Genomic DNA, 20,159 nt, shown 5'->3' with positions numbered 1-20,159 from the left:
TGGTCAACAGCAGAATCAGGACGGTCTTATTTTGAGAGAAAGGGGGAGTTTGGGCTGGAATCCGTTGTGCTCAGTGTAGTCTTGGTGTTAAATCCAAGTGAGATATCTAATTTCAGAGAGGTCACTTGGGGTTCTCTCTCCTGGTCCAGATCCTCACCTCCCAGCACTCCTCACCACTCAACTAGCCCGATCATAGCCACCACCCTGCCCCAACCTGAAGTCTCAGAGGGGACCGCAACCTGTCCTTTGCCCTCATATGTCCTTACTGTGTAAAAACACAAAAAAGAGAAAGAAAAGGGCACCACACCAGGAAGGTTGATGGCGATGATGAGGCAGGCGAAGGAAGGAACGGAGCCAGGCTGGTTGGTCTCAGTTGCAGTTTATTCCATTCCCATCTCCATTCTCCTCTGATTCTCCTCCTGCTTCTTCCTCCCCCATCCTACTTCATTCTCCTTCCCTCTGGATCTGGATGTGGATCTAGCTTCTCCAGATCTCGCTCTGGGACTCGCACTGGGACTGGCCGGGGACAGGCCCCGGGACTGGCCCTGGAACTAGCTCTGGGACTCACCCCAGCCCACTCTTTCAGCCTAGTTCAATTCCCAAGAATGAGGGGTTGGGGCTTACACATAGGTGTGGTTACAATCAATAGGGGGTAAAGTTCTATCCCTCAGGGGATGCTCCTTCTAGGACAGATACTCTCTCAGCAGGACACCCGCCCAAGAGCGGAATCCCATGGGTGTGTTTCTCCTCTCCTTGACCAACTAACATATAAGTATTCATATTATTAATCATTTTGTATGGACATAGCAAGAGATGCATTAAGCTTATAGAATTGCTCTCCTGGGGTCATCTTGATCTCAGACTACAGTGCTTAGGCCAGATTAGTCTTTCCTATCCCTAGCAGGGTCCTAGTCTCGTTGTTGCTTTTGGATCATGACATGACATGTCCATGACCATGCTCTTAACTTATAGTTAAGCATTAGGCGCTTTGGCCAGGCCCATCTCAATGCCAGGGTAGCACATAACTCTCCACTTGCCCTGGGTCGTCCCGTCCCTCTTCGGGACCCTGCTTTTGGGGGTGCTAGGAAGTAAGGGCAACTGAGGCTTAAGTCAAGAAAGCAGATGCCCGGGAGTGAATAATATTTGAAGCCAATTAAATCCCATGTTACCAAAGCATATTAACAACTGTCTCTCTTTGTCCATACAAAAAGGACATTGTTTTAAAGTAAACTATTCAAAAGACATAAGGAGTGGAGAAAGACAATATTAACTTACAATACAAGTACACTGTCCTAACAAGGTCTGACCTTACAAATTAACAGAGTCTGATTAGGGGAGGAGCTGAATGACTAGTTGGGGAAGGGAGCATAGAAGTGATTACAGATAAACAAAGGAATGGGAGTGACTTTGATGGGTGTGACTGATATACCTAAGCTCCTAGTGGCAAGGGGAGCAGGACATACCAATGTAGTCTAGAATTGTTTAGAGATCATTACCAGATAAGCCCAAACTCTGTGGCAAGGGAGAAAGGACAAACCAATGATATCCAACACTTACCAGCCGTAGGCAGCCACCCCCCAGCCATGCTTTCTAAGACTCAGCCCTCCTGGATCACCTCCTTCATAACTCATACACACAGCCCTGAAGCCCTGGGAGAATGTCAGGGTAGGGTGGTGTCCTGTCTTTTCTTCATAAGCTGTAACGAAATTCTGTGCAGACTGTGCAAACTGATACTGATTTCAGCCTAACAAATTCAGGGCCAGAGAGATAGTACAGAGCTCATGGCACTTGTTGTGTATGTGGTTTGATCCCTAACATTGCATATAGTCCCCTGAGCGTGGGGCTGGGACTAACCCCTGAGCACCCCATGTGTGGCCTCCAAAATCCTAAATTAAAAAATACCTCACAAATTCAGATAGACCTGGTGTATGCATTAGAATGATTTGCTTCTGTGGACACTTATAGTGAGGACACAGGATACTGCTGGTACCCAAAAAAGACTCCCGCTTTTCCACCCAGTACCCCCCACTTGGCCAACATATCCACTTGTCTTGTCTATACTCCTATCACCAGATTCTTTTGCCTATAATTGGACTTGATGGCAAAAAAAAAAAAATATCACACAGTCTGTATAGTCTATCGTGTCTGGCTTTTTATTTCTCATGACCTATAAGACTCGCCCATGTTGCTCCTTGTCACCCTGCTTGATGCCCAGGAGACCTTCCGTGTCCTGGGGTTATCACATCATTGTCTGACCATCCCAGATGCCCTTCCACGTGTTTCAGCTAGGGTGTGTCTCATGCACAACTGGGTAGTGGTTGAGTCATTCTTTCACAGTGCAGACCTGTGGCTCTTTCATGTGTACTTCCTTGGGAGCCACTCCTGATAGCACCCAGGGGACTGGGAGGTGCTAGGGAACAAACTCAGGGTTCACACATGCCCATGCTTCCTTCTTTTCCATCGCTGGGCTGTGCTCCGTGATGTCATGGCGTGGGGACTCTACTGGATTTCCAGTTCGGGATCAGAGTGGGAAGAGCTGCTGGAGGCAGATGCAGGGCCCACATGCGGGGCGTGCTTCTAGTGCATCACAGCATGTGGCCAGTGTTCCTGCAGACTTGGCAAGGCGAGCTTGCAGGCCTTTGTTTCTGTTTGTCTGGTTCAAGTTGTGGTTTTATTTCATTCCCCCCCCACTTTCCAGCGTGTTATTGGGGTGGGGGGTGGGGGTGAGGTGTCCAGGATATACACAGCACAGGTCGGGACTCTCCACACTGGCTGAGGTGCACACGGAGTTCATGCTCCTTTTCAGTGAGCCACTTGACTCCCATGTCCGCTCAGCGTCATTCTACCTGCCTGGCTGTGGCACGGAACGATGCTCACCCAAGGTTGTACCCCTGGGTGGTGTTCACACATGCCTGGCTGTCATGTGGCAGGATCACACACTGCAGGGCATCCAGGGCCACGCTGAGTGCTTGTGGGACACCGGGATTTAGACTTGGGACCATACACTTGCCCGGCTGGTATTCTCAGCTGCTGTGCTAGTCCCTAGGCCTGTCTTTAAAGGTAAAGATGCAGAGTAACTGTATGAGTTACTGGGGTTATATTTCCCCCCAGACTCCTGAGACAGCCTGTTCAGACACAGAGAGAGCCTGCAACCAGAGGCTGGGACACCAGATTTTGAGCCAATTCCATCACTTAAATACTTGGTGTCCCCACGAAACCACTTTAACATTTTTTGAGCCTCATTTTTATCATCTGTAAAATGGAAATAACTAACATGATTATCTCCAAGAATGAATGTATTAAAAAGGCTGTCTAGAAAGGCTCTTTGAGAATTATGAAATACAAAACCATTCTTATAATCTGACCCTTAGGGTTGACAGGTATTTCCCTTTGACAGGGCTCTTTATTTTCTCACCTAAAAAATGTGGGGAGGGGGTCTCTCAAGCAGCGCTCAGGAGGCCTGAGTGGCCAGTCCTGGTGATTCTTGGCCAGCTGGGGTTGCAGTTCAATGCAAGGCCTGAGGAACCTGGACCCCACCCCACCCTGGAGGCCTTCAAGCTACACCTGGTAATGCTCAGGGGACCTTGTGATGTTAGGGATCAAGCCAGGTCAGCCCCAGCCAAGGCATGCACCTTAACTCCTGTACCATCTTTCTGGGCCCCTAATAGTTTTTTAAGGGAAAAACCTCATTATATGCTAAAAAAAAAAAGGACTTCATCTTTTATGAGGAAAGCATGTTTTTTCTATTTAAAAAATTATTTTGAGAAACATACTTTTTATTATTTTATATCTAGCTGTTTACCTGGGCTAAAAGTCACCTCTTGATTTTACCTGTGTGCCCCCAGGCTGCGACTGTGCAGAGAGCCCAGCTGAGAGCCAGCTGTGGGCCGTGGACTCCCCATTCTCCATCAGACTTCTTAAATTTACCTTTTCTGTTGGGAACTGCCCCTGCCTCCGGGCTTCCCCCCTTGATTTTGTCAGCTTGGAATAGCCAAATGGGCATCTCAGCGCATCCCTCCATGGAGGTGTCTGGCACACCTGTGCAGGAGCACTGTTGCAGTCATGCTCCCCAGTGACTGTTGACCCAGTCTCACTGCTTCTCTGCATCAGCACAGACCCCTCCTAGTCCAGAGCACCTAGTAAATATTTAATAAAGATTTTGTTCCATCCATGCAAATAGGCAAAGCCATTGCCAGCATTCCCATGCTCTCTGCTCTCTGAGCAATGCATGTGGCTCCCTCCAGGAATCAGATACTGTGGGGGCCACAGGAACCTCCAGAAAGGGGTGTTGGCTCTATCAGTGTTCCCTGCATGTGGCAAGATTGTCTTATGGGTCATGGGAAGCACAGGAGCTTTGGGACTAGATAAGCCGCGCTCAGATCCTGACATTGCCACGTGCTGGTCACGGATTTTGAATGAACTCCAGCCTCACTGAGCCTTTGCTGTCTCATTTGGGAAATAAACATGGTGCTGGGAGAGATCAGGAGAAAGTGCTGTATTATATGCTCCTCCCCCTCCTGCTGGCAGCAGTTAACTTGATGTCTGTTTAGATAGCCAGATCTCTCTCTCTCTCTCTCTCTCTCTCTCTCTCTCTCTCTCTCTCTCTCTCTCTCTCTCTCTCTCTCCCTCTCCCTCTCTCTCTCCCCACTCTCTCTCCCCCCTCTCTCTCCCCCTCTCATGCCTCCCCTTCCTTTCTCTCTCTTTTTCCTTTCTCTCCCCTCTCTCTCTCTCCCTCTCTTTCCCCCCTTTCTCTCTGCCTCCCCCCCCATCTCTCTCTCTCTCACACACACACACACATCACAAAGGCAGAAACATGATCTTTGCTTAGCCTTTGGAGGAATCTTTCTGCCTTTGTTTTTCCAGTCTAAGGACAGGAACATTGTTCTGTCAGGGCAGTTTAACCTTTGGGTCTTTGGAATGCACACAGAAATACGGACATTTGGAACTTTGAATAAGACGTGCTGTAAATTGAGGTTTGTAGATTAAATAGAAGAAGAAAAATGTGTCTGTTCAAATGCTCCCAGTACTGAGAGTTTAAGTTGAATAGATTATTGTCTGGAGGAAAATTCACTTATAAATTAGGCTACGAAGAATTCATAATTGTTGCAGTTTTCATGTTAATTATTTCATGTTAAAAAAATTGTTACTGCATAAATTAACACATTCTTTCATGGAGAACATATTTTAGAAAGATTTGTTACTTTAATAACTCTTTGTGTATTAGAAATCCCAGATGCCTGTACTAATTAAATATAATCAGATTTTGGATTCAAAAAAGCACAGTAGCCATTTAACACAAACAAGCAAGCAGCTAGGTTGACAAACACAGTCAGGAAGAAGGGAATGCCTGTTTCTTTCAAATTTCCGAATCTTACAATTCAGAACTGTGAATTCAATTCCTGTCCTTCCTTTGTATTACAATGACTGGGGATTATCAGACTCAGAAAGCCAGGCGCTTCTCAGCTCAAGAACTGCAGCAGAATTATTAATCAGCCTCTTCGGAGGCCCGGTAATCCCGTGGCTAATCAAGGCTGATCCATGAGATGCCCGCCCCTCCTCCCCTGTGCCCCCTCCCCTGGACCCCTCTGCCTCCCCCTCGCCCCCGCCCCCGCCTTGGCACATATGCATTTCTTGTTCTCTGTCAGCAGCAGCATTGCTGTTTCCACACAGGGTGTTTTGACCTGAACTGCAAACGCTGGGGGTGGGGGAGGGGTCCTTTCGGTTATCCTTCCCATGTTCCCGTGCTAAAGAAGCAAATCTTCGAACAAAAAGCAAACCCTTCCCACTGCGGCCATTGTTTTAGGTACTAAGCAGGAAGCTGGTTGGTTCCGGCTGACCATGCAGCCCCCTGGACCTGGCTTCAGAGTTTATCAGCAATCTGGAGGGGCAGTTGGAGGGGCTGGGGTGGGGGAGGGGGAAGGGGGGCTATGAATAACCCTGGGGATCGCCCCGCCCCTGCCCAGGACGGGAGCTGTCAGTCTGCCCCCAGCCTGGTTCGAATCAAGCCCCCTGGATCCCGAATCAAGCCCCCTGGATCCCGGGTTGGGTATATATTTCCATCCCGGCTGCCAAGCGCCTTCATTTGTATTCTGCGGCTCCCAGCTCCCTGGCTTCCATGGGCATTTCCGAGAGAGACTCTTTGTTTATCCGCGGGTTAACGGTGAGGGTGGACCGGCAGAGATAGGCAGACGGGTCCTTTTCCTCCAGGAAAGGGCTGCAGATTACAGAGGAAAGGAAAGGGACGTCCAATCACTCGCCCACCCCCAGGCTCTCTTAGGATGAAAACTGTTGGTGGGTTTCCTTCCCGCTCCCTCTCCTGCTCGCTCCCGCAGCCTGCGGGGACGGAGCAGATTACCCTGAGCCCTCACCACATCCTATCCCTTACCCCTCTCGGAACACCCATGTTCCACCCGCAGTCGCTGTTTTGCACTCAGGGCGGGCATCTCTTTCTCCTTTGTGTTGTTTTGAAATGGTCAGGAGCGGAGACCCTGGGCTGTAGATCTCACGTTTCCGAGTAATCAGCAAGAAGGAAGCAGATGGTCCCCCTCTGTGATTCCAAAGTGTGTAAATAGGAACTGCAGTCTGCCATCAAACATCAGAGCTGTCACTCGGCGGCCGCGGCTTGCTTTGCTGCGGAAAGGAGCTCCTGCTTTGGTAGCATCTGGAAACTCAGGGACAGGCCCTGCCCATAAAGACTGCCCTGAGATGTCAAGTCTCCCTTTCTTCCAGCCGGAGAAGAATGCTTAGCTGCATTGTGCCGGTTTCCCCCAGAAGCACACGCAAAGGAGGGGGGTACAGCAGTTTAGAAAAGCAGCCCCGAAGTGGTGCGTGCTGTCAGTGCTCACTCTCTCCCTCTTATCGCGGCAGCCAGTTAGTCCCAAGCCACACCCCAGCCACGGGTGCTTGCTGTGCCTGGCTCAGTAGCCCAGGGATGGGGAGGGCAGAGCTGGATTCCTGAAGTGATTGCTCTGTTGAGCAGCTCTCCAGATGCCTAATTTAAGACCCAGGTCCAAGTCCTTGCCCACTGCTGCTCAGTGTACACATGACTCCAGGTGTTGTCACCTGGCTCCTCTCAACTTTCCTCTTGCATGGGAAGTTCACAAACACGGTGTCCTTTCTCCTGGCATTGTGATTAAGAGCTTCAGGGCCAGAGCGGGAGTACATAGGGTTATGGTGTTTGCGTTGCATGCAACTGGCCCCTGTTCGATACTCCTGGGCACTGCTAGGTATAGTCCTGGAGGTCTTATGCACTGCCTGGGTGGCGTGGGTGACCCCAGCACTTCAGGGTTCCAATAGCACGAAATCCTTGCCACCCACCAACTGAACTGCCCTAAACACCACCAGCCAATGTTGCCAAGTTCAGACTTAGGTACCCCAGAGCACTGCTGAGTGTGGCCCTGAATCCTTTAGGCACCATTGGGGTGCTCCAGGTAACCCAAGGCACTGCAGGGCTGGAGCAACACCAAGTCCTCTGGTTCTAGCACTAAACCCACCCAGTTGGCCAAATATTGCTGGAACTGGCCCTGGGACCCAACCCCATAAGCACACTTCGGGAGGCTCCCCACCATCACCAAAAGAGAATTCTTACTCTTTTTGGGCTCTTGAGAAGCTGGGTCATTGCAGTTATTCAGAGCTTTGGTGTTATACAGGACCAAGCAGGATTCCTCAGTTTCACTCGAGATAGCCCCCTCAACTCCCTCTCCCCCAGACACTTTCCACTGATGCCAGGTCCCCTCGATGGTTCTTAGATTTCCTCCAAGAGTCACTAGATGAAAATGACATTTTTGATTTTGGGGTTGCCAGTGAGTTATCATTGGTCATCAGTGGTAGGATGATAGGGAGAAGCAGGCAGCCAGGACATCCTTTCCCCACCTCTGGCTCCCCAGTATGTATGCCAAGGAACCAGTCCAACCTGTTACACACACACACACACACACACACACACACACACATTCACCATCTGCTCCCTTCAGTCCTCTACTTGACCTGGATTTAACAGATGGGGAGGGGAAGGGAGACTGTTATGGTTTCAGTTCGGGGGCCACTCTCACTTGTGCTTAGGACTTACCCCTGCCTCTGTACACAGGGTTCACCCCTCAGGGACTTGGACCCGTATCGATTGCCGGGCATCAGGTGTGTGCAAAGCGAGAGCCTTACCTCCAGTATCATCTCTCCAACCTTTGCAATTTTGTTTTTAATGCCCACTGGTGGGCCTTCTAGCATCTGCTGCATGGTCCAAATCAGTCCCCTTAAACTATTTTCACCACCTTCAGCCTGAATCTTCCCAGACTGAGCTACAACACACACAGAAACCTGGGTCCATGCCTGGCTAATCAGCTCTTGGCTTCACAGTATGATCAGGCCCTGCCTCAGGTTCCTGGTTCTTTTCTCCACTGGCTGACTTGACCTCCCTTCAACCATTTCCCTGGTGGGTCGACCTCCTCCCTCCCTCCTATCTCCGTGCTCCTGACTCCCTGTTCACCACTATTTCAGATGAAACATCCTCTCCGTCCGTCACTGCATCCTTTACTTTTCTCCCATGTTTTTTAAATGTGTTGCTAAAACCTTATGGCTTTAAGTGGGTGTTTCATCAAAATGTGTCCCCAGGAATAACTAGAAATCACACACTTCTGTCACTCAAGGCTTACTTCGAAAATTCGAAAGTCATTCCTTTGACCTGGGTGTGAAAATTCTGAGTTGTGCTTTGCCAGATTTTCTTGGGTTTGAAGTCATTGTTTTGTTTGAATAACCACCAAGTTCCAGGTCAGGTCAGCTTTGATTTTACCTCCTTCCCAGGATATCCTATCCTGGTCCTGCTTCGTCACCCCTCCTTGCCCCAGTGTAATCAGCTTCCCGATGTTGGCAGAATCTGTAATTTTCTTTTATTCCCCAGGGTAGTTTTAAAATGGAAGTACTTCACATTACTTAATACTAGGTGTAGTAATTTGCAAAATGTTTGGATTTGAAATTAAAGAGGCTCTAGATGGACCTTTAGTTCAGAAAACAGTATCTGTTGTTGCTGCTAATGCCTTTCTTCCAGGAAACGCAATCAGGGCACCATTTGTATTCTCTGCAGGAAGGATTTGGCTTCTTTTAGCCTGCACTAGCTTGGCCTGCACTGGCTTGGCCGTCTCCACCTTGGCCCAGTTTAAAGCCAGAGTGGATATGTTCTGAGACTGGGTTGTGGAATTGGCCTGGGCACCAGGAAGTTTTAAAAAAATGAAAAGGCTCAATAGTCAGCACTCCTCTTAGGGCTAGAAATGAGAGCGTGGCCACACCCAGATCCATCCTGGCCTGGCCTGAGCCTCATCCAGGGAGAATCATAGCTCCCTCACCCAAGCCCCTGAGCTCTAGTCACTCAGGCTACCCAGGCAGACACATCCTCTTTCCCCAGTCTTCTGAGTTAGCACTGTAGTGTAGCTGGCCTTTGGGTGTACCTGTGAGCTGTCCTCCCAGCTGCCTGGAAGGTTTAGGACAGAGGTGACCTGTGCTTGGTTCTTTTTAGGGTGTTTCCCACTGAACCGGAGTTATTAATGAATGGATACTAAGGAAGTTCTCAGTGATGGACTCATGGATGTATTGGGTTTTCTTCCTCGTCTTTTTCTTCCCAGTTTGGAGAACCTTGGCTGACTGTTCAAACAATGTGACGGGGCTTATAAGGAGCCAGATATTGTAGTAGCCCCCTTTTGTCAGTTATGTCATTTTCACCACAATCTTACCTGCTGACTTTTCACCTGACATACACACCAGGAGGCTGAGAATAGAGGATGCTTCCATTGGAGACACACCACTCAGTTCCGCGTCCAAGCCGGCTGTGTCTCAGTCTAAAGCTGCTCCCCTATTTAACTGCACCCGCCTTCCACAGTGACCCCTGTGGCCCAGCTCAGCCCACAGGTGGACCTCTGTGCTTTGTCTCTCAAGAGTATTTGCTCCTCATTTTCAGGCTACCTAGTGTACAGTTTAGGGCAGGAGGTAAACGTGGGGTGAAAGTGTCTACACTCTGCATCGGAGCATCTGAAATGCTGCTATCATCTAAAGGAATATATCTCAACCAGAGAGGCCAGAGTGGCCTATTGTGGTCCTCAGGATATATATTCCAATGGGCCACCGGTGAAAATTGTGTAAATAGTGGGGGGACTCGAAGCATGAGACTAAGGGCCTAACCAGTAGGACAGGAAGGAAACAAGGTCAGAAGGACTGTGACCTTCTGACACAGTCAGAAACACTGTGTTTGAGAGGCACTGGTCTAATGCATAAAGTACATTAAATCTCTGAACAAGAACTATGTCCTGAGGTGACTGACCTGCCACTAGGGGCAGATGACTGCACTGTGCTCCTGGGCCTAGGTATTGGGATGAGCCTGTCTTCATTCCTGATTTATGGAATTTAGCTCATCACCCTGTGTCCACTTAAAAGTCAGAGAGCGAGCGAGCTCAAAGGCTCTGCCGTGCGGGCGGGATAGTCTCGGTAGCTTGCCGGGCTCTCCGAGAGCGCCGGGGGGAATCGAACCGGGGTCAGCCACGTGCAAGGCAACACCCTACCCGCTGTGCTATCACTCCAGTCCAGTGGAGGAACATCTAAAGGAAATACTGACATGATAGGGGTGTGCTAACAAGACTCTACAAGTGGAGCTTGCTGCACTCCTCCACAGCTCCTGTGATGACAGGCTTTGCCAATGACTTGCTGTGACCATGACCTCAGTGTAAGGACCCAGCAGCGAAGGCACTTGTCCATCCCCGATTAATGCCACCTTAATCCCCACCTGGGGACAAGCAGGTAGGAAACAAGCAAGAAGGAGATAATCTGAAGCAGAACCTTTGTTTCCCCTCTCCACCCTGAGCCACAAGGAAGCACAGGACCGTCTCAGCATTTAGGTCTCTCTTCTCTCCCACCCGTGACTTGTCCTGGAAAAAAAAGAAGGGGGTAGGAGTGGGGAGGCAGCCACCCCTGGGCAGGGTCCCAGGCGAGCTTCAGGAGCGGGTGACGATGTTGGGGGGCATGAATCCCGTGTCCCCCAGGGTCCAGAGCACCACCTGGCCGTTGGGCCGGACTAGCAGGTGGGTGATGCTGCCATTGCGCACCGAGAGGCGGCACCAGCCTTCGGGCGGGAACTGCAGCGCCCGGCACACCAGGTAGCGGATGACGTTCGCGTGGCAGATGAAGATCTCGTAACTGTCCTCCAGCTGCTGGCTGTCGGCGCGGTGGATGTAGTTCTGGAAGGCGGCCTCGAGGCGGGCTCGGTCCTTGGAGAGCCGCGCCGCCTCCGACTCGCCATGAGGCACCGGGGGGTCGGGCTCCACGGGGAAGCCTTCCCGCAGCAAGTCGGTGCTGGCTCTGTGGACGCCCGGCAGGTGCTTGCTGATGATGTCGGTGGTCTCGATGGCGCGGGTCATGGACGAGTGGACGATCTGGCTGAACCCGAGGCCCAGGCTGGCGAGCCGGCGGCCCGTCAGCTCGGCCTGCTGGCGGCCCAGGGCCGTCAGGGTGCGGTCCTTCTCCAGGTGGGCGTCCGAGTGGTACTGCGAGTGCCGGATGAGGAAGATGTGCCGGCTGGCCGTGGCGCACTCGCCCGCGACCCCCGCCCCCTCGCCTCCCGACGCCAGGTTCCTTTCCTCTTGCAGAACGGGCGGGCGCGGCGAGTGCCGCTGGTCCCAGTTGGGGTCCCAGGCGCCGTACCGGGAAGGCCCAGGGCCCGCCTTCGCTGCTGGCACCTCGGACCCCCAAAACTCCGCATCCCCACCCATGTGGGACTTGCCCACGGCCACGGTGGAGAAGAGCAGGGCAGCCGAGCCCGCCGCCAGGCCGCAGGCTGCCATTTGCAGTGCCCGCCGGAACAACATGGTGCGCAGCAGCGGCGGTGGGCCCCCGGGCACTGGCACTGGCCGCGCAGGCCCTGGACGGAGCGTGGCGAGGGACACGCTTGTGTACGCGTGTTTGCCTCCCGCGGGTGCGTGGCTTCGCACTGAACGTTCATTTTGCGTGGGGGGAGGGGAGGGACTCGTGTTTTCGATCACTGGTATCACATGTTCCCTGGCACTGCGGGGTTATGATTCCCTGAATGCCACAGAGTGTGTGGGGGGAAGAGGGGGGCGGAGAGGAAGAGAGAAAAGAAAATACAAGAGCCACTGAGTCGGGGTGCTGGAGCGATAGCACAGCAGGTAGGGTATTTGCCTTACCTGCAGCCGGGTTCGATTCCCAGCATCCCATATGGTCTCTTGAGCACTTCCAGGAATCATTCCTGAGTACAAAGCCAGGAGTAACTCCTGTGCATCTCCAGGTGTGGCCCAAAAATGAAAAAGAAAAAAAGCCATTGAGTCACCCTAGCCCGGAGTATGGGAAGGATCAGTTTATTCCTGTGCCTGTAAAGAAGGTAGAAAGCTATGCAAGCAGTTTTCCAACACTGCAGAGTGTGGGAATGCTTTTCTCTGTCGTTTGATTAATCTGTGGAAAGGAAGAGAATGTCTTCGGCCATTGGCCGGTTCGATAAATTCCTGGGTTGACCTTTTTTTTTTGCCCATTTAAGCATTTATGGAGCTGCTGGTGTTTAACCAGGCTTAGGCATGGCCCTGTGTGGAAATATAAGGATCAGATATCGTCTCCCGGTGCTCAGGATTAACAGTCTGTTCAAGGGAGCATCGGTGGAGCTAGTAAAAAGATGTGTCGGAGATGGGGCACGGCAGCTGAGTACACAGCTAGCACTGGGGCTCCCTTGGTTGAAATTCCACCATTTCCCCATGTCCTTTGTCACAGTCTTTTCTTCTTTGCGGGTTCATTTTTCTCATCTTACAACAGGGCTGTTAGTGGTATCTGCCTCTCTCGTGTAAGGCAATCAGCAGGTGCCTGCCCCTCAGAAGCACTCCATGTATTAGCTGGTGTGGTGGCAGCCGCCGTTAACACTAATCAGTTCTTTGGGCATTAGCTCTAAGGGTTTGCAAGAGCTCAAGGACAGCTGGACTGAGCCTGAAAAAGGCGGGAATTGAACTGAGTGGGCCTTATGTTCATCAGGTGGAAGTAGAGAGGGCATTTTGAGCAGGCTAATGAAAAGAAGTGAGTGTGGTTTGCCAAGTGAGGAGTGTGGGTTATGGAGAGGCAAATGAGACCAGGGTAACTGTGTTTGGGGAGCAAGACCTAATGTTGACTGGATCAGAGGGTCCTTGAAAAGCAGGTGGGGGTTCACTTACCAGCCAGTAGGGAAGCACTATAAGGTTGGAGTTACTCTCAGAAGCTGAGGTCACAAGTGGTTTCCTGAAGGAAGGCGCCATGCCAGGAGGGCTTAAGGCAGGATGAGCACTCTAGGAAGGCTTGAGCCATGAGCTTAACCAGGAAACGGAAAGGGTGAGGGTTAGATATTGGGGCTCAGGGAAGTTAGGTAGGTAAGGATAGGGAGATGTCCCAACCAACTTCTAAGGCTTTTTGCCTTCCATTCTGGCAGAGTAGTAATCTGACCAGAAGGATAGTGGTTTTGTTTTTTAAAAGGAATTTGTTCTTTTGCCTCCCAAACTATTACAGTGAGAATAAATTTTATAAGCTAACCCATTCAGTAAAAGTTGCCACCTGGTGTAAGAATCCGCTGCATAATAAAAACTCTTACTCATACTAAGATGACGTACCAAAAAAGCAGAACCTTTTCATTCAGAGTTGCCCCATTTGGAATAAAGGCTTTGTCCCATAGACTTTGGCAAACTGAGAAACAAGACTGTAAAAGAGACGGAGTCCGTGCAGAACACTCCACACCATTTGTGTGAGAGGAGGGGCAGATTCAGGAGAGGGGGTGTGAGAACACCAGGGCTCTGCAGGGTGAGAAGAGAGTGGCCTGAGGCCTCTCAGATGTTAGTGCTTAGACAGTGGGCGACTGGAGAGAGCCAACTTGGAAACTAAAGAAATTCTTGGAAAAGAATGGCGGAATAAACTCAGCAAAGCTCATTCATTCCTTTCTCATCGAAATATGGAGCTTTCCAACGTGTCAGAGTATGCTAGGTCTTATGCATGCCTTTGTTCCTGAAATGACTTGTCTCATTAAAACGTAAGAAGTGTGCTAAAATACCACACATGGGTCTTGAGCCAGTAGCTAAATATACACTGGTGTTTGCGGTGACAAAAGATGCATAGTCTACCTGAATGCTCGTTGCTAATAGATACCCAGGGGCCTGGAACTGCTATGTTGCTTTTCCATATTTGAGAAGTCAACCTGTTCTTTAGTTTGTCTCCTCCCAAGCCTGACCACTGGTGGTCATGATCTGGGTTCACCCAGTTTGAAGGTCAAGGAAAAACAGCCAGGTGGGCTCTGCTCACAAGCTCCGGTGGTTTCCCGACACTGAGGACGGGCTCTGAAAGCCTTGGTGTGCCTTGCACAGCCCATACGATCTGTCCTTGTCGTCTGCTTTATTATTCTTCAGAGCACTTGTCACTGTCTGCCATGTATGTAATAGCCACTCATTCATTTTATCTCCTTCCCACACTAAGCTGCAAGCCCTGTGGCAGCCAGAGGTTGGGGTTCCCTGTTGTCCTGAGCCCTAATAGTAGTGCCAGCCACATGAAGAATGCAGCAGCAATGTGCTAGAAAGATAGCAAGAAAACCAGCCTGGTGGAGGCTTGGATTGTTTAAGGGACACAGTCTCTCTTCACTTACAACATGAAGGGTTTCTCACCTCCCTTTATTTTTGCTTTGTTTGTGGTTTGGGGGCCACTCCCAGTAGTACACAGTGGACTACACAGTGCCAGGATTGTGCCCAGAAATCCCACAGGTGAAGCAGAAGCTCTAGCCTTTTGAGCCCTCTCCCTGGCGCATGTGGCTTATTTTAAGCAGGATCAAGTTCACCTAGGGTTGAAAAAAAAAATACTAGCTAGTCACTAAGCAGACCCAAGGAGAGGATTTTCTCCTTTCTTTCCTTGTGTATGTTCCAAGCACCTCTGGCCACCTTGTCTTTCTGCTTGTATAACCTCACGCCCCAGTGAACTGAGAAATGTGTGGGGCTCTGTCAGTCTCACGGAGATTCACCCCCACCCAATGAGGATCCAAATATACATCCATTTGACCCTGAAAACACAGAGCTTTCCATGTGTTCTCCAGTTTCATTGTGAGTGCTTTCTACTGTAGTTGGCATTTGCTATACCTGCATCCAGATGGTGACAGACCATGATACTAGTCATTGAGAAAAAAGAATAGACTCTCCAGGGAGCAGGGAACTGACCCTAAGCTCCACAACAAGCCACAGTTATTCAACCTGGAAGAGGGGGCACAGTGGGAGGCAGAGAGGGTGTTGACTGGCTCTTATTTACTCATTCACTCCGCACCTCTTTTTCTGGCCCTCTGTGCTTAGTACTGGACATCTGTTAGGCCCTCCTCCCCCTGCCCCAAGATATGACTCTTTGGGGGGGGCAGAGGGCATGCTGTTGGTAGTCAGAGACAGGTCATTCTGTCATTCTCATTCTACTGAGAGCCGTGAGCTTCAGGCAATAAATGAATTCATGACCCTTGAATAGTCACACCACAAAGAATCACAAGATGCTCTGGCAGCTCGGAGCAAGGGGACTGGCCTCTGTGTTAGAGCTCAGGAAAAGAGTTCCCTGTGCAGGTTACACCCAGGCTGGAGCAGAGGATTTTTAGCAAGGGGTATACTCTGCCCACCGCCAGGACCCAGCAGCCAGTCAGCTCAGTCACAGAAGTTCAACAGAGAGGTTGGGGCTAGGGAGGAGTATCCAAGGATATCCAAGAGAGACTGACAAGTTGAAAGCAAGGACCAGATTGTGTCTGTGGGCTCAAGTGGAAGGTCACTGTAGGAGTTCAGGCAGGTGACAGTGAGTAAATGAGGACCAAAGTGAGGGGAGGGAAGAGGAAGAGGAATCGACACATCCTGGGGTATGAAATGGACTAAATATGGAGAATGATAAAGCAGCAGGGACCAGAGGTGCTTTCAGAAGGATTTATTGCTCCTTCTCCAGGCAGGCACTGTGCTGCTAGCTGCACACAATGATGAAAACAAATAGAGACAGCATCCTCCTCCGCATGCTGGTATCTTCAGCGGGGGCGGCAGAAGGCAGCAAAATCTGACAAAGGAGCAGAATTGTAGGGAAGATGAATTTGGGATGTGGTACCTGAGATTCCCCCGCCCCAAACCTCAGACCTCCCCATGGAGATGCCGAGGAGGAAAGTATTTGTACAGAACGGAAACAAGGAGGGGAGGACCCACCTGGTACTCAGGTGCAGGAGTCATTGGAGTTGGGAGATATGTGGAAGCCACAGAATGAGTGAGACCCCTTGATACACGGAGCTCAGAACGCTTCTTCATTTCACCACCTCAGCAGAATTGAGAGACACAGAATTGAGGTGCATATAAGAAATTCTTATTCAAAACAATGATACGGCAACCAGAGCGATAGTACAGGGATGAGAGCACTCCTCTTTTGAATGCAGTCGATCCTGGTTTGATCCTCAGCACCACCTATAACCATAGGTGAATTCCACTGAATTCCACCAAAAGTGATCCCTAAGCAGAAGCAAGAGTAAGCCCTGAGCACTGCTGTGTGTGACCCCAAAATAAAATAAAGATAAAACACTGGTTATGGAGACCCTGGATGCATGGTGATGCGGTAGAGCACTTGCCTTGCATGCATGAGGCCCTGACCTCCATCTCCAGCATTGCTTAATAAATAAAGCAGATATGTTTACTCAACACAGGGAGTGATTTAACCTGAAGCTAATGGGAGGGATCTCTCCCAGGGAAGTAAATGACTGAAGTACAGTGAGACGCTTACCTGTAGAGTGGTTCTAACACCTGGGCACCGTGACAGGCACCCAGCCAGGCTTTTAGCAATGAGTGTTCCCAGGGAAGCTGGTTAAATCTGCAAACACCACTGAGGAAACATTCTGGAAAAAGATGTTGAGGCGCAAAGCCACATAGACCATGGCTTCTGGGCTTGCTGTACTGTCCTTAACTGTGAATGTAATTCCTTAGAAACTTTTTTAAGCCAGATGATAAATATTCCTTTATTTTTTTCCCCTTCATCTGAATGATGTCCCCATGCTCTCCAGTGCCTATGCTTGGGCAGTCCTGATCCCCATCCCTCCTGTGTCATCTACCACATCTCCTCAAACAAAGGGGAGGGGAGAGACATTTGTACTGGCATCAGAATCCTGCTCCTGAACCGGGGAAATTTAAGAGGAGACAGCTCATTATATAACAGTGACACTGTAGTTTGGTCTCAGTGGCAAGGGCTCCTTTTCTGTGCCTACCAGACTGTTTGGAACAGGCTTCTTAAGCCTTTTCCTCTTGTGACCCTCTTAATAGATCTGTAACATAGCAAATCAAATAGATTTGAATGATAATTTACTGATTATAAGTCCAGAAGAAGTTTATTCTAAAATACAATTTTTAAGATTGTCCCCAGCCTCCACATTCAGTTATGCAATCCTCTCTGGCTTTGTGACCTACAGTTAAAAGAGACTAGGGTTTAGATGACAGCTCTGACCCTAATTATATGCCTATCTTGAGATTCAAGAAAAAAATCTGCTAGGGGTAGAAGTTGATTTGTAAGTGAAAGGGCAGTGTTTATACTCCAGGCTCTTTTTGATTGGTTGGCATTAGGGCCACACCAGAGGTGCTCAGGGATCACTCTTGAGGGTCCTCCTGGACCATATGTGATGCTATGATTGAACTGGGGTCTGCCTAACTAGGAGAGAGCTCCCAGCAGCCCTGTGGGGTTGTGTAGATTGAATACAGGACTTCCTCGAGCATAGAGTGGGGCCTGCAGTGTGGAGATTGTGTGGCCTTCTCTCCAAAGACCCCTGCCTGAGACCCAGATAAAGTCTCCTCCATTTCTGATCTGCGTTTGCACCCCAGGAGAGGGGAAACCAAAGTGAAGGGGAAATAAAGGGAGAGAGCTCAGTGGAAGACTGAGCATCAGATATCTTCTTTTCACTTGAAAAGGGTTAAGGATTTGTAACTTAACTCCTGCTCCTTTCCTTGAAAAAGGAAACAGGAATTCTCTTCAGAGAAACATCTTTTGTCAACAATGGCTGCTGTTTTTAACACAGAAAATGAGTAAAATCAGACAAAGACATTCTTCATTTTTTCCCTCTCTGAAATATATTAGGTATAAACCTTAGAAAGAAAATAGTACAAAATAAATGGCTTTCAGCTTCCATTAATAAGTCAAAGCTTATATATATAATTTCTGTTGGCGATCTGTGTGGTTTTTGTTTTAACTTATTTTTGAAGATCTGTATTTCTCATTTTTTATATAGATGATATAATGAGAAACTAATAATACAAGTTAGTACAGCTGGCTGACATGTTGACACTTAATGGCTGTTGTTTTTTAAATCTGGAGTTTTAAAATCTCCTCAAAAAATCCAAAATGACCTTGTCCGAATGTTTGATAATTAACTGTAAGAAGCTAACACCTTTACCACCATTTCAAAGGAGGGGAGAAAGTCTTCCTTTTGCTCATCCCCTTTTTATTTATTGGATTTGCCTGAACACTAGAGAAAAATGTCCTCTTTGCTTCTGAGATGGACATGAATTTCCAAGGTACTTGGCCCAAGAAATGATTTAAATAGGAAGGAATTTGATATACCTTTAATTCTCAGAAATAAGAGAACTCCTGCTGAGGTTTGGTTCAGGGCAAAGTCTGCTCTTCACGCTAAAGAAAATCTATCACATTAATCCCAGAGGCCCAGAATCCAAAGCTGCGTGAACAGAATGCTCAAGTCCAAGGTGAGGAGAATGCTTTGAAAGAAACTTTAAAAACAGAATGACTGTTCAGAGAATATCATTCCTTGTATGGAATCATGCAGCATTAAGGACAGATAAAATAATTATTTATGCTTTAAGAGCTGCACAATAAAATATGAAAAAATCTGGCTAAATACAAATAGCTGCATAAGAGAAAAAGAGAACTATAGAATAATGTCTTTTTTCCAGTGTTAATGTGAGCTGCCACATAATGAAATAGTAGGAGATTTTTTTTTTATTTCACTTCACACCGGCATAGAAGAGATGAGAGGAAAATTATATTGCCAGATAATGCCAGGATAGATTTGCTAAAGATGTTATCATGTACTGTATTTAAAGCAAAAATCTAATTGCTGTAATTTATCATACTCTGGTTATTAAAACTGTGCTAATTTAGAAATTTTAGTCATCTGCCACATTTGTATATTGTGAATTTTTGTAGATGAGACTATGAAAATTTCTAAGTTTGTCCGCCTTTGCATGGTATTTTTAGGAGTTCCTAAGTAAAATTAACATCTTTAAATATATCATTGTATTTACACCAGTAATAAAAATTCCTTGTTTTTTTCCTTTAGTTGGTTCAGTGGAATACCTAGAATTGTTGAGTCTGAGGTGTGAGAGCCCAGGCCATTGATCAATGTTAATTCCCTGTACACCCATCTAATTTTACATAGAGCAAGGTGAATTTCACTCTCATATTTGGATTAGAGAGAGGATCTGTTTAATGGTTAAAGAAATTGGAGAGAAAAGGTTCTGTTGACTTTAGTATGAATTTGCTCCTTGATCTTGAGAAATCAGAGACTCCTAAGACATTATTGGAATAAAATTTCTCTTTAAAAACACACATTAAATAATACTTTCCCTGGCCAGTAGGAATAAGGCAGAGAGGTAAGCAAAGGACTGTGCAGTACAGATGGAAAAATAAAACATCTCAGAATGAAAGCATGGCCATTCTTGTGTGTGTATGTGGGGGGGAGGAGTAAGGCGCATAGCCCGCAGTGAAATCATATCTCTACTGTGAGTGTGGGAGGAGGCCTTGGGGAAATAGAACCATTTCAACACATGGGCCGGAGCCACTTGTCTCCACCCTGGGAACAACACAGTGGTTCGATTGGTTTCAATACACCTCATAAAAGGAAACTGCCATCTATATGCCAAAGGCTTTGTGAGAGTAGCCCGGGGTTTAAAGCTATTGGTTAAAATACAGTCTTATTTCAAAGCAAAAGAAAATATATGAAAATTAGTGTCATAGGCCAGGCAGATAGTTTAAAGGGTTAAGCACGTGCTTTGCATGCAGAAGACCTGGGCTTGATCCCAGGCACCACATGGTCCCCTGAGTACCCCCCCCCCAGTAACCAACCCATACACCTGTTATCAAAGGGTGGGGCCAAAAAATTAGGAAAGTAGTATCCTATGGGGCCAGAG

The 20,159-nt window shown here is 48.6% G+C and overlaps 2 protein-coding genes across 2 annotated transcripts in view; one reads left to right on the top strand and one right to left on the bottom strand.

Annotated features, from left to right (window-relative positions):
* FYN (FYN proto-oncogene, Src family tyrosine kinase) overlaps positions 1–20,159 on the top strand; it is a 225,139-nt gene that overhangs the window by 190,630 nt on the left and 14,350 nt on the right. The window lies entirely within an intron of this gene.
* Positions 10,957–11,840, bottom strand: LOC101538438 (serine/threonine-protein phosphatase PGAM5, mitochondrial-like). Its single transcript, XM_055134240.1, has one exon. It carries the CDS (start codon positions 11,838–11,840, stop codon positions 10,971–10,973), a length of 870 nt encoding a protein of 289 aa, XP_054990215.1. The 3' UTR covers positions 10,957–10,970.

The sequence above is a fragment of the Sorex araneus genome, chromosome 4 (assembly GCF_027595985.1).
Source record: "Sorex araneus isolate mSorAra2 chromosome 4, mSorAra2.pri, whole genome shotgun sequence".
NCBI classification, from domain to species: Eukaryota; Metazoa; Chordata; class Mammalia; order Eulipotyphla; family Soricidae; genus Sorex; species Sorex araneus.
This window is presented reverse-complemented; position numbering and strand designations above follow the sequence as displayed.

Coding starts and splice junctions, on each gene's coding strand:
- LOC101538438 (XM_055134240.1), bottom strand. CDS start 11,840: ATGTTGTTCCGGCGGGCACTGCAAATGGCAGCCTGCGGCCTGGCGGCG.